The 14642-nt window shown below is 40.8% G+C and overlaps 2 protein-coding genes across 2 annotated transcripts in view; both read right to left on the reverse strand.

The window, feature by feature from the left end:
* Nucleotides 1-14642, reverse strand: part of LOC115744916 (glutamine synthetase leaf isozyme, chloroplastic) — a 645880-nt gene that overhangs the window by 609631 nt on the left and 21607 nt on the right. The gene's annotated exons all lie outside the window — the stretch shown is intronic.
* LOC125315398 (putative disease resistance protein RGA1) lies at nt 9041-12896 on the reverse strand. The gene is made up of 2 exons (XM_048280116.1): nt 9724-12896; nt 9041-9467 (listed from the first exon to the last, which is right to left on the reverse strand). The coding sequence occupies exons 1-2, from the start codon at nt 12879-12881 to the stop codon at nt 9041-9043; spliced, it is 3585 nt and encodes a 1194-aa protein (XP_048136073.1). The 5' UTR covers nt 12882-12896.

Genomic DNA, 14642 nt, shown 5'->3' on the forward strand with positions numbered 1-14642 from the left:
TATTGACATACTGATGTTTTTCGACAACGATGGGCCCTTGGAAAAGGATTTTTCGAATGCCACGATATAAAGATAAGATCACAGGCTGAACATTGGGTTGTGATGTTTCAGAGAGGTGCAAATATTTGGCATGCTTGAGATAATTAGGGATTTCTAGGGTCGCCGGTCAATGGGGGAGAGATTTGGCAAATGGAAGAGGATGGTGAAGCAGAAGAAGGGGAAGCTCTACATCATGAGGGTGTGCATCTCCATGCTTCTTTGTTGGCACAAGTACTCTTGATCCCTGTTTTGCTAGTCCCTTGAAGGCCAAGGATGGTGTAAATTTCTCTCTTTTCATTTGCAAATCAATCATCCTTTTCAGCTTTAACTTTTCCGTGATTCGCTTTGGTTGAATATATCATCTCGATTGATCTTTTGATCGAGAGATGTCCTTCACATATTGCCCAATCGTAACTATCGTAGGCGTACGTACATTCATCGTAAACGTGTCTGTAAAGTTTAATGTTTCACGGACTTTATCACCAAAGAAAAAAGTTATTTACAACGCTTTACACTGGGTTTACAACGGAATGAACATGTTTAACAGATTTTACGAGCCTCAGTCGTAACAATCCTAGCCTCAGGGCACCATTTGACAAGTCCGTGGTTGAGGTTTTGATGGCTCTATCTATTGTTGTAACGAATATTCAACTTTAAATAACCTAACGAGACCGTCTTTTCAGAAGGAATATCCAAGCAATTTGGGAACTCGATATATGTTCCGACATATATGAGATGATATAAAATGCTTTCTTTTTAACGTGTACGAACGGGGAGGTGTCTTGTCTTTGCTTGTTTCCCCCAAAAAATCAACTGGAAAATCTTGTCTGTTCTGTCGGGACCCAATCGATTCTACATACGTCTCAAATATCTTATATTAAGGTGAACTATACTTGAGCTGGATGGCATTAACATGGGGATTGAGATTTTCCAAATAAACAGGATAGTTGCAACCATTATATATTCCAAATCGAAATAAGAAAAAAAAAATCCAGAAAAGTGCCAAAAACGACCATCATATAAAGACGCAAATTCACTCAATGAGACGGGGGGAAAAGGGGGCTGTATCTGTATGTAACTTTAATGAAAACGTAAAGAACAATTCTTTGCTTTTCCGTCAAAATTCGAAATCACTTCCGAAATTAAGAAAATTACGGAATAATATGAAAAATTCACGTGCCAATATATATCTATGTGAAAGTTTCATATCCCTAAGAATACAAAAATTGAAATATACCCGTCACAAGATTCATTAAAAAAATGAGTAAAGGTCACTTCAAATTGAAACATTTCGTCCCCATGCGCGGATACAAGGGTAGACGGCTGGAGATTTGTCGATCAAAATTTTCAATCCGCATCCCACCAAACGATGAATGCCAGCTTTCTAATTTTAATCTTTTAGGTGTTTTCTGACTTTTAGTGTGTGAAATGAACCAACATCCTCGTCGGATCGAGAATAAAGAATCCAATTTAGATGCCTTCTTAGTCCCACGTTAAATTTTTTTTTTTTTTTTATAGGATCATTGTCAGATTATTTTAAAGGTTTAAAGTGTTCAATGAACCGGGAACTTGATGTTAATATTGTAACACGATGGTGAGGCTCGAACCCAATTTTAGTGCCTAGGATAGAATACTTATTAACTAGAGGACAATTGAAAGCCAGAAATCTCTTATCCATTGTAACACACAATTACCTTTTTTTAAAAGCAATTAGCTTTCTCAACCATATAAAAAAGAAACCTTGCAAGAACAACTCTTGGTTGTGTAAGATTTATGTGCCAGCGCAACAGCCCAAGCATGGGTCGTCTGGGTTGAGAGACATTATCTGGCATTTAACATTTCCATCCATAACGGCTCCAATACCATCCATTGCAACCCCGCTTGGGTCCGTCACTAGCACCATATCATCCGCTCGGGTCTCCGCTCACCCAGGTGCTTGCATGACGTGCCGTTCTAGTTTGAAATCGTGAGAGAAAGTCTCACCCTTTGAGCTAGCTTTTGAGGTACAAGAGGTCCAAGATCACCCAACACGGGTATTAGTGCTTGAGTTACCAACAACTGTGGAATCAGCAGTCACTCAAAGAGGGTTGTTGCTGCTTCGACCTAAGTTCGAATTGTGAGGGGGGGATTGTTAGGTTATCCGATGCTACAGTCACTCGGAGAGGGTTGTTGCTGCTCCGACCTAAGCCCAAAGTGTGGGAGACATATTGTTGGAGTTATCCTGCATTGGTTGTGCAAGGGGTTGATAGTCAATTTATAAGTGTGAAATAAAGTAATTTCGAGATGATATAGATCTAAAATCACCAAACAACTATAATCTCTAGGGAATCAAACGGTTCCTTGAAATAGGATTGTAGTCCGACCGGGTAAAATGAGTGAACTTGGCTTTCAAAACTCTGTGGATACCCCTTGGATTTCCATATGCAAAGGAACTGTTCAACCCAAGTGTGTGATCCATATTGCACAGCACTATCTTGGACTGATCTTTTTTAAAGTGCCTTTGATGTTTTTAAAGGTTGATTTGACCCACTACAATAAGAGCCCCATGCAATCTATCCGACCATGTCCTGAGATGCTGAGATTCTGAGGGGAGTAGTTAACGCACGAAAGCTCGATCCCGGTCACGGCAGGACAAATCACAAGGCACACCGAAGCCACTTTCCCTCTGAAGTGGCAAGGGAACAAGCTGATGTGTCTGCCTTGTCATCTTCCGCCCCTGCAGGCCCCACACCTGTCTGTCCAATCGTGTCCCGACAAGTGTCACCCGGGCAGTAGCAGATTGCTCTCCTTCCTATCAGAGGAGCTTCGCTTGCTCGCTTCTGCTATTTAAATGTGTATGAAGAGTCCAAGATCTTAGACACAGATTGACTTGGCAAAGTCAGAACGCCGGAACCACAACTTTGGAGTCACGCCCAACAAGCCAGTGAACTTGGGATGATGCACTTGATGCGCAAGCCGAAGCTCCGGAGGCGGCGGCAGTGCTCAAAGCTCGTGAGAGAGCGGTGGACCCGCTTGTACATAATATGGAGGTGCGCGGTGATTCTTCTTTGCGGGGACGAGTGATCATCAGTTCTCTTCCTGGGTATGAGACGGGGATCGATGCCGAGGGATACGTGACAGTGAAGCCTCGAGATGGACCGCCAGTTGGTGCTGCTAGCTCCGTGAGGCATGTCCTGAGACAGTCCCCATTAGAGAAGTGATGATGAAGAGAGAGATCTAGCTCTTCATTAGCAGAATTGTATGAGAAGCTGTGTAGCATATGTATTTGATGTCCAGCGGAAACACTTCTCTCTCTCTCTCTCTCTCTCTCTCTCTAGCCTGTGCCCGTTTCGCATCGTGAGAAACCGATCTCGCCAACGAATCGCGCGATTGCAGGAAACATATATTCTAAGAGTTTTGATGAATATTATGGGATATCATCTTCTTTGTAAGAGTGACATAATGGCTTTGGCTTGCAACTTCTATATTAGCCATTCGTTTCTCTAGCTTCTAATCATGATGACTTAGAAGGGTTGGGCAAGCACAGTGATGTTGGGCAAACCTTGGGGTATGGTTCGGGAAGAAGAGAAAGCGAGAGGAATGGAAAAAAAGAAAAAATTTGAAATTTTTGTTAGAAGAAGAAGAGAGATCGTTCAGATTGAGTGCCGACACGGAGACCGAATAGCTAGGCCAAATTACTAATCCGACTGAGATGGCTTCATTTGAAAAAGATATAAGAACATCATAAGTGTCATAACTTTCGTATGGCGCTCATTTGAGTGCCATAACTTTTTTAAGAACGTTAATCACAAGTGCTATGCTATACCATATTTACAGCACTTGGGTAAACGTTTTAAAATAAAAATTGGCACTTAAGTTATCGACTGAAAGTTATGATACTTAAGTGAACGTTTTTTTAGAAGTTATGACACTTAAGTGGTCAAAAAATAAGTTATGGCACTCAAGTGAGCGCTATATGAAAGTTATTGCATTTATGCTATACTTATCGCTTTAAAAGAGGGGCATTGTGCAGCAAACTGAGGGGAGAACTTCACTTGTTTTTGCTTGTCTTTTTCATTTTGTCCTCTTTCTGCTTCTTCATTCTTCAACCCTAGAGGGCCTTGACGGACAAACCAGAGAGATAGTTACAGGCAACTTTTTTATCTTTTTTATGGTGTTGGTACATTGATTTTTGGACTCGAGGGAAATGATTTACATTGAAGACACATATTTGTACATGCATTAGTTCAAATTTTGAATAAGTGAATCATTTTTTTTTTTTTGTGGATAAGAATGATCGGTTGCTCTATCCAAGGATTAGATTGTGATCTTTACTAGTACAATCAATAAGTTTCTCAAGACACAAATTGACCTCCAAGTCTACAAGACCTTTCTTCTATGTGCCCGGACCTAGGTACCCAGTTGACATACCTAGGAACCTGGTGCAACAACCGGGGTTATGGCGAACCACACAAGGATAACATGACATTTCAGCGGTGGTTCCGAAATATAATTTCTAATTTTGTAAAAAATGACATTTTGTTTTCTCAAATTGACGCGTAAATATTCCGTTAATTCATTTTCTTAAACATCAAATGCTGAAAAATGAGGAAATTCTCTTTATATAGTTAATTTTTCGCGGAACAACCAAAATGAAGATGACATGTGATTAACTTCTACTTTTTTACTTTTGGTTAATCTTCTAGTGGCTTGAACACTTAAACATGTCTTGAAGTTCAAAACTCTTGAAACTTTCACAATATTCAAATGATAATACATGGATTCACATACAATCTTATATTTTCATAATAACCTGAACTCTGTATAATTTTTATGTTTTTGCGAGAAAGTTAAAAAGTAAATTTTCTTTTATTTAAGTGTAAGCGAATATGCAATTACGATGAAGTGTGTCGACCCATTTCTTAAACGTAAATACAAAAAGAACTACCAGCTAAGATTTGTTCTATTTTTGAAAATATACGACATTTAATGAGATATTAACATTTTTTCTTGCGGATCAGTTCACAATGGAATACCAATTTCAAATACCATCCAATTTGCTTACCTAGCATTCAATTAGTCAATAGGTAGTCTAGCTCATAGCGCCTCGCCTTTCCACACGGACCACACCACAAACCAGATTTTTTCATTTCGAAAAATTGTAACTTTTGCTTTCGGATGGACAAATCTAAAATTAATCTGACAGTCTCCACTGATCATTTCTTAAGTCGATTGAGAGTCTAAAATGGTAGGCGTGAACATAGGGGTCGAATCCCAGCAGCAACGTCGAAACATCTATACTGCGTATCCCAATATTCTCATTTGTCACTACATTTTCCCCCAATTTACAGAAATTAGGGACATTCTTTTGCTTAAGAATGACATGCCCGCATCAAACATCAACATAGTTTTCTGTGGATAGCCTGGCATGTGAATGAACTTAGAAAAGGAAAAGAAGATGGAAATGATAGGTGAGAGAGACAGAGACAGAGAGAGACAGAGAGAGAGAGAGCATATGGATTGGCATACATGATACATGGGTGTCTTTTGGGCCGTCAGAAGAAGCATCCATCAGCTTTCGAAAGGGGAACTACACACATTCAGGCATTTAGAGAGGTAGAGTAGTAGCAAACACAGTCGACCAAGAGCTGATTAAGCTAAGCTAGCGCAACCACCATTGGCAACTCCCTGCATAGCGTAATTGAAGTAATTCAGCCATCACAAAACAAAATTTGAGTTTCAATTTAATGGGCAATCTTCGAATTTGACTAGCAGCTGGTATGTTTCTTCTGAGCATTACCAAAGAAAATGCGTCGATGCTGGCTGTTTCCTGCTTTCCCGTCGACCTCCTCTCATTTTCTTCTCCATAAGCGCTGATGTGCTCCTCATGGGGAAGTGAGAGATTCAGAATTGGCTTCTTTATCACATCAATGCCTCCCTCTTCTCTCATGCTTCTTGTATTGCAGAAGTCCATGTTATTTCTATGATGTGAACTTGTAGTTAGTGTGGCATCCTGCGCCATTCCAGTCATCCTGAGAAGGGAGGAAACATTTTTTTATCAACTTTGGGATAATATGTTGAGTCAATGGTGATAGTGAAGTCAGCGACCTCTATTGGCTTCGGATCTAACACGAGCACAACACTAGCTTGCTCAGTTATTCTCTGTTATATAAGCAACATGTACGTATGCACTCATTCTGTGTGCGGTTAATGGCATTCGGTTATTTCTTGAGCAAGTAATTGTAATTTCACCTCAAGAAGTTATCTTGAACGCCATATATAATCTCCTGCTTCAATTCCCACGCTTGGTCCCGCTTGGTACTCCTACAGCATGAAAGAAGCCGGTGTCGATGGCAATAGTCCTGTGCTTTTCTTTGTGTTTTACCGTAAAAACAGGCAAGATGGCGACATATTTTAGTGTCGCCATTCATACCCTTTGATTTGCTGTGCAGATCTATGCCATAAACTCTGATCTTGTCTCATAGTTAGATTATCATCAAAATGTGAAGCAAGATTTGCTGAGGTAGAAATTGAAAAAGAAAAGAAAAGAAAAGAAAGGGTCACTTGCTGAATGTGCATAAACAAATATGACATACTTATTCTGACGTTGGATTGAAGAAAAAGCCGAACTTATAATCTCTGCACAGAGTAGTTCAGGTATTGTTCATCTTTTTGTGTACTGCACTGGTAATATGCGATTATCTTAATGGTGTAGGGCATGATGTCCAAGTTGAGAACACTCTCAAGCCTGCAATAGTATTGTTCCCGGACTTCAAAGCATACCCCTTGAACTTAGAAAAGCTCTTGGTGTTTCCACTCTTCTTCAGTCTCAGTAAGAGAGAAATCCATGTGTTTGCTGTCGTGGGACTAGTGGTCAGTGAGTTCTTTGTGACCCTCATCTGGCATTGTGTTGTCGGTGCCAAAATCTGCGCCGGTTCTGCCTAGTCTGAAAAATAAAGCAGTGTGAGGAATAGACATATCTTCTGAACCAAAAAACTTGGGAGCTTATCTCATGGAAGATAGTTCAAATGACGAGCTCTGTTTCTATGACTTGGCCTTCTGCTATGCACGAGAGTTTAGCTTTGAAAAGACAAAAATATGGACTGGGTACTTCAAAGAAGGGGTCTCTTTAGCAAATACAGCGCCAAAAAGTAGAAAATCGCTTTTTCAAGACTAGTTTCAAGTAGGAAAAACTAACATTTTTGAAGCACAAAATAGCGAGTCTTATTGATTGCCCTACCGCATTCTCCCTGAAAAATAAACTGAAAAACAATGGCATAACTATACTTATCCTTTTAGAACCATTTCAAGGTTACTCTCAGGCCTCATTCCCAAAAGAGAGCTTGTGAACAAGTAAAAAAACTGAGGGCAGTTACATAGTTGAAGGAAGCAGACTGCAGAGCGCAACAGTTCAAGAGATTAACCACCTTACCAAGGATCAATCAGCAAACATGTTATTCTGATATTCCATTAGATATGATGGATGATCAACTCATGAATTTTGACAGTGCACCTAATTCTTTCCTCTCGGAATCCAAAGGCAATCGCATTGCAGTACTTTCTTCTTTCACAAACTTGGCATAATTGCAAATTGCTCTGGCCAAAATCTTTGGCAAAAATAGCCATCAGATATCGCCATGGCAGAGAAAGACTACCTGAACACAGCAATAATCAGTATGACCAATTGAAGTCAAAGAACAAGAAAAATCTAAGACGAGTGGATACAAGAGAAATCGAGTCTACATGAGGTCCACAACAGGCTTAAAATTGCTAACGATTGATCTAGTCATAAAAAGAAACGACAACAAAGGCTACCGCTTTGTTCATTAATCCTGCCTCGTACAAACGCATTTCTTTTGCAAACATTGTTGTCACGAAGAGATGAAGAAGAGGTCAATTGTCAACCAAACAAAATGAGCAGGACAACCTTGCAGTGATCAAAATGGCGAAGTCATAGATTAGAGTCATTAGACTCCCAGTCCAACTGTCATAAGACATCTTTTAAATGTCAAACATTTATTCAATTGCTTAAGATGGCACTCAAATTGGCAGATGATTTACCTGAGAGCCTCCGAAGAATGGCTGAACAGCAAATGAAGAATGTGCATTTCCGTTCCCTCCCTCCCTCCCCCCCTCGCATTTCCCTTCAAATTCTCCACAGAGCGACTTTAGAAACTCTACTAGAATACTAAACAATTTGCAGCTTTTAGTTTACACGATGTTGCTGTCAAATGCTAACAATAAGATCACTTCACTATCCTCCCCTGGAGCTTGACCGGTACTTTGGAAGTCCAGACGGGTGATCAACAGGTCTGGGGATCACCTGATTTCAGGCATTAACAGATCAGTATCATGTAGAATGCGAAAAAGGACAATGCTACATATTTTATGGTCGCCATTCATACCTTGGATTTGCTGCGCAGATCCATGCCAGAACCTCCGTTTCTATGGAAACACATTGAGGTAAAAAGTTGAATTTTAAAGGAAGCAAAACCAGAAGCATTTCAGCACTTCATATGGTGAGAGTTTTCCAGAATCATGGGACTGTGCAGGCATTTCGCTCCTTGTGAAATCAAATAAGCAGATTGCACACCATATCTACAGCACGAGTGGCGAGCCCGATTTAACGAGCTCGGAGTTGGATGATGAGGAGCATAAATTGTCTTCATTTCTCTCGTGCTTTCGAGAGTGGAAATCATGCCGGACAGAAAAGAGGGCTGGGCGCACGGAGAATTACGCGATAGCCGCAGCAGCTTCTATAGTTGGCCAAGGGAGCGAATTCCGCAGTAGCTCCCTCCCACTCCTTCTCTTTCCATCTTGTTCGCTTCAATCGCTTCCTGAGAGAGAGAGAGAGAGAGATGCAAATGGCAATGGAGGATGATGAGTCTAGGGTTTTGGTGATGTAGGGGTATAAAATTTTCTGCATCCAAGGAGATGTCCAAACCTTTCAGCGATGTGTCGAAACACAAATCGAGCATCTATTCACGTGAAAATCTGGGAAGCAGACAAGGTCCACATACCTTCATTGTCGAACAAATATGTCGGGGATATGAGCAATCTTGTACCAGTCTTCGCCTCCAGCTCTTTTGCACCTCTTCGTCAATACTGGGCAATCCACGATGCATAGGTAAGCGAGGGATGCGAGCCTTCGCATTCCTTCGGGCAATGAGGCCAGCGACGGGCACCATCCGATGTCAAGCACTTGAAGTGATTGAAGGTCCCCGATCTTCTCTGGTAATTCCTTCAATTTGTTGCAATCCGAAATCTCGAGACGCTCGAGATTGCTGGCCTGTAGAAGCCACTGCGGGACTGTGAAGAAGGCCTCCATCCAAGATGATGATGATGTTGCCGCTTTCTTCTTTCGATAAATCCAGCTCCTCGCAATCCCAAATATAGAGATCCACGAGACTGGATAGATGTCGCATTCAGAGAAGAAGAAGAAGAAGAAGCTGAGACGAGAGTGAATTACAAGAGAAATCAGAGTCTACATGAGAAGAAGTAGGGAAGGAATTATAAGCGATGTGTCCCCCAATCGAATCACCAGTCAAAAAGGCATTTGGGGAGGAAGGAACAACAAAAAATGCGTGTAATAATCAGAATTAGGCCTCGCGAGAGACATGTCTCTCTCTCTCTCAAGCAAATCGAATCACATACCTTCTTCATGTTGTTGTTATGTCAATGTGGGGGATATGAGCAATCTTGTACCAGTCCTCGCCTCCATCTCTTTTGCACCTCTTCCTCAATTCTGGGCAATCGAGGATGTCTAGGTAAGTAAGGGATGCAAGCCTTCGTATTCCTTCGGGTAATGACGTCAGCGAGGGGCACCTTGTGATGTCAAGCCATTGAAGCGATTGAAGGTCCCCGATCTGCTCTGGTAATTCCTTCAATTTGTCGCAAATCGAAATCTCGAGACGCTCGAGATTGCTGGCCTGTAGAAGCCACTGCGGGAGATATTTTAGTTTTGGAAGGCACGAGATTATCACGGAGCGGAGATTGTGAAGAAGGCCTCCATCCAAGATGATGATGTTGCCGCTTTCTTCTTTCGATAAATCCAACTCCGCGCAATTCAAGATAGAGAGATCCACGAGACTGGATAGATGTCTCATTCCGAGTGACGAGACGGAAGTCAACATAGGACAATATCCGATGCGAAGGGATTCGAGTGAGGTGAGACTTTTCAAACACTCCTCAGGCAAACATTCTAGACGGTACATAAAACTTATATCCAGAGTCTTCAACTTGTTAAGGCCAACTAACTGATTTATCAACGCTAGGTTGGCCTTACTCAGCTTTAACTCCTTAAGATGTGGAGTTCGTGGCATGGCTTTCAATTTCTCACAGCCATGGATCACTAATCTCAATAGACTAGGAAATGATGTCGTTGTTGAAGTGAATGAATGGTCTGACTCGATGAATTCCAATTTACTCATCCCATAAATCTCTAAAGTCCGGAGGCGAGGTAGTTGGCCTAATTGAGGGAGCCATTTACATCTCGTGCATCTCCATAATCGCAACTCAACTAAATTTGGCAAGGAAGACACAAGGCTATTGTTCAACATCCACCTTGGAAACCTCTCACCTTTATATCCCTTGATCGCCAACTCCTCTAGATTTGAGGACGGCTGCAATCCATTTAATAGAGCCTCATCTCTAACCTTGATTATCGCGTCATCGGCGTCGAAATTGGCCCGACTAAGTGCCAAAGATTCTAGAAAACGCTTCCCTATCAAGTTCGCAATCGTGGATTCTGCTACATCCGTCACGCTTCCTAAATTTTCAATGCAAAGTCGTCCTCGGATGTCATTAAGCCCATTTAGCTCCCCGAGTTCGCAATAATTCTTAGCAAGAGCTTTATCTTTGGGTAAAATGAAACGCGTTAGCCTATGCAAAGAACTCAATTGCCTCAGTCCGCGCGGTACACAACTAAGCCTTTTACAGCCGTCTATGTCTAGATTCCGAAGGCTCACTAATCGCCTTATGCCCTCTGGCAATTCTTCAAGGGAATCACAACCAGAGAGATTAAGCGTTTGCAAATTCTGCAATCTCGTAATGGAGTTAGGAAGCCTTTTGAGTGTTGTATTGTGAGAGAGATTGAGATATGTGAGATGCTTCAACTTACAAATGGACCTTGGCACCTTCTCGACATATGTGCAGTGTAGATCCAAGATGCGTAACCTCTTGAAACTTTGCATGAGTTGGCATAGATCTACTTCACTTCTTTGCGGTGGCATAGTAGAAAGAAATGTCCTCGGGGGACATGCTTTCAGGCGTGAGATTGGAAGGTCACCCACGGATATATGACGGGTTCTTTCGTGAACGGATTTTCTGTCATCCCATGCCACCCAATACTCGGTCCCTGCAACCATGCAAGCTAGATCATGCATCAAATCATGCATCTTGCAAGTCTCCTCTTTCGTGTCTGGATCTTGTTTAAAATCTTGGAAGAAGTTACTCCAAAGTAGATCCATGAAATATCCATGACCAATGTCTTCTAAATGTTGTCTTCTATTCGATGGCAGGATAAATCCTTCTGCCATCCAAAGGTCGACCAAAGTCCGCTTGTCCATCACAAAATCTTTGGGGAACAATGAACAAAACGCGAAACATCGCTTCAAATGTGAGGGAAGATGGTCATAACTAAGTTTAAGAATTAATGTTATGCCGTCTTCCCTTTGAGACACGTCTGGGAGCTCATTTTCTTTGAATTGCGACCATTCGTGCTTACTTTTCTTAACAAGTAAACTCCCAATAATTCGAACAACCAATGGAACCCCGTAGCACTTCGTAACAATATCTTTACAAATAGCTAGCATGTTGGGATCTTTTTTCTCCTCTTCATTACAACAAGCCATTTGCATTAATAATTTAAGAGAAGCACTCTCAGATAAGCCCCTAAGAAGATGATGCGGCGTAGTGCTAGTGATCTTCGCAACTAGAGGAAGGCGTGTAGTTATAAGGATCTTGCTTCCTCTAGCACCTCCCACCAATAAAGTTTTCAAGCTCAACCATGTTTCTTGTTCTTCATTCCACCAATCATCTAAAACTAAGAGGTATCTCTTTCCATCAATCTCTCCCCTCAGCTCACTTTGCAACTGATCCATCGTAACCCCGGTTGGTTCTATCTTCTTTGCACAAGCTATCATATCTTTCACTATTTTTTTCTTGTCAAAGTTATCAGAGACACAAACCCACATTTTCATGTTAAACTGTTTGCTAACCATCTCATCATTATACACACACTGAGCAAGAGCTGTTTTTCCAAGCCCCCCAATGCCAACTATTGGAAGAATGGAAACATCCTCTTTCACGTTTGAATCCATTAAAAAATCCTTGACCTTCTTCTTATCATCATCTCTCCCTATAATATCTCCCTCACGTATAAAAGAATGCGTTTCTTCTCTCTTCCTCCACTCTCTTTCTATGTGTGAATCCACGGGGCGCTCATTCAGGTGGAATTTCTTTTCAGCCTTAATGGCTTGTATTCTCTCCCTCACTGCTCTTACTTTGTTACTCATCTTCAATTTAAAAGCAAGCTGGTTTGAACTTGAGAAAAATGTCTTTACCTCCTTGATCATTTCATTGTGGCCCCTCAGTTCTCGTCGAATAGCTTCGATGTTGAATTCTTCAAGGACGTCGTGTGCCTCATAGAAAGCGTCTTTTAGATCCTCAACCCAAACTCTAACATGGAGAGTCTGATGGTATTGTTCTTCTGCGTGGTCTAGTACAGGTTGAAGCCTGGAGACAGTGTCCCTAAGCTCCTTGAGTTCATGCTTGACGCCCCAAAACTTTCCAACTGTTTCTATTGCTTGAGAACCGAGAATAGAAACGATCTTTCCAGCAATGCTGACGACAGCTTCTGCCATTTTTGCTCTCTCTTTCCCTCTGTGGATCGGAATATATTAGTTCAGTCGGTCCAAGCCTAGAGGCTTCTCATGACGTGTATAAGAAGTTAAAGTTGATGCTCACCTGAGACTGGCAAATTGCAAGCTTGACAAATCTAATTATGAACTTCTATGAACGACTTGACCTGTTATAGATAGGAATTTTGATCATCCATGCAAGTCTAAATAAAACATTCGGACCCACCGAGGTCGCGTCCAATGCCCGCAAGAACACTTCAATTTTTTATGAGGCTTCATTCTTTGCCTTTTTGTCAAAAGATGACCGATCATTCTTTACTCTCTTGGGATGAATTTTATGTATGACAAAGTTGGTAACGAAGCTTATGTTTTAAACGTAGGAAATAGTATTTTGCTTTGATTCGGGTACTCTGAGATGTGAGCTACGATTAACTAGTCACTATATATGTGTGTGTAGTTATACGTATCATGCAATGCACATTGGGATAGGGATTCTTTATGTGAAAACAGAAATCTTATGCTTCGGTAACAAAATGTATTTGTTTAAAAAAAATCATGATGGAAGTTCACTCTCCTTGCTAATCTCTCGAAATTATTTGCTTCCTATGTATAAACGGTTCTACATATTTTTTTTTCTTGCGTTATTGTTTCTTGTTCTCGAAATAAATGAAAAAACTGCCTTAAAGATGTCTTCCCACACTAGATAATTACAAAACTTGCACATTATGCAGTGTACAAATCCTACATTTTGGGATACTAAACATATTCCCATGCAGGGCCAAAAATGACGGACATACCCCTCGCTTTTTCTGGCATACACAATATGTAAAACAGTCTCTTATTTTTTCAGTATCCTATCGTAATCATAATAATTAGTTTGGGATCCTTCACTCTGTTAAAATTTGTATCTTTTCTTTAACAATTACAGGAGCACAAGTAATCAAACATTGAAACAGCGTTTATTATTCTTTTTATGCATAAAAACGTGCATTAGCTATTTATTTCATTATGATAATAACAGTTTGTTATTCATTTTGAAGTATGCCTAGTCTTGTTCTGAATAATTTATTATGCACGTCACATGTCTACTTTTGTTAAATTGCGACATGCTCATCCTCCTACCAGTAATATGATTGGTCCTACTCATTATTTTAAATTGAATGCATTTTTCTCTATGCCTGACAATCCTTGATGCATAATTCGATGATATTCTCACGTAGGGTTTGTTTCATATTGCATAAACAGACTATTCCTTTACACAATTTCCTAAATTTACTAACAAATGTCATTTTCAGAGACTTGTTACAGGTTATTTCACACAAGCATTGCGTCTGCAATGAGACTAGGCTGAAAAAATAAAATAAAACAAAAACGAGGCTTTAGTTGTTTTGCTGTTGCTTGTGAAAGCGCAGAGCTTGAGATCCACTACAGGAGGTCCGTGATTTGTTTGTCGAAGATTTTACGTGATTCTAGAGTTTACTAGTCTAACATGCTTGCAAAGGCAATGAAAATGCTGGTGAAAATAAATATCTAATCTTATAGTTCATGAAATAATAAACCGATGCATGCATGGTGAAAATAACTTAAGAGCGAAATTACCAGGAGTACGGGCGACACTGAAGGATCGAATTTGACAGCGGCGAGCCTAGATGAAATGCAAGCAACTAGATTAGAAATGGTTCTTGAGTGGTGCCTGCATCCATCCTCATTGCACATTATACAGAGAAAGAAAAGAGGAAGAATCCTTTCTTGGGTGAACCCAAC

The sequence above is a fragment of the Rhodamnia argentea genome, chromosome 6, assembly GCF_020921035.1.
Source record: "Rhodamnia argentea isolate NSW1041297 chromosome 6, ASM2092103v1, whole genome shotgun sequence".
NCBI classification, from domain to species: Eukaryota; Viridiplantae; Streptophyta; class Magnoliopsida; order Myrtales; family Myrtaceae; genus Rhodamnia; species Rhodamnia argentea.

What these genes read in the sequence shown, in the direction of transcription:
- LOC125315398 (XM_048280116.1), bottom strand. Translation starts at nt 12,881, where the DNA reads ATGGCAGAAGCTGTCGTCAGCATTGCTGGAAAGATCGTTTCTATTCTC. An exon ending in AGAGATGGAGGCGAGGACTG is followed by an intron (nt 9,468 to 9,723) that starts GTACAAGATTGC and finishes CTCTCGTCTCAG; the next exon opens with CTTCTTCTTCTTCTTCTTCT.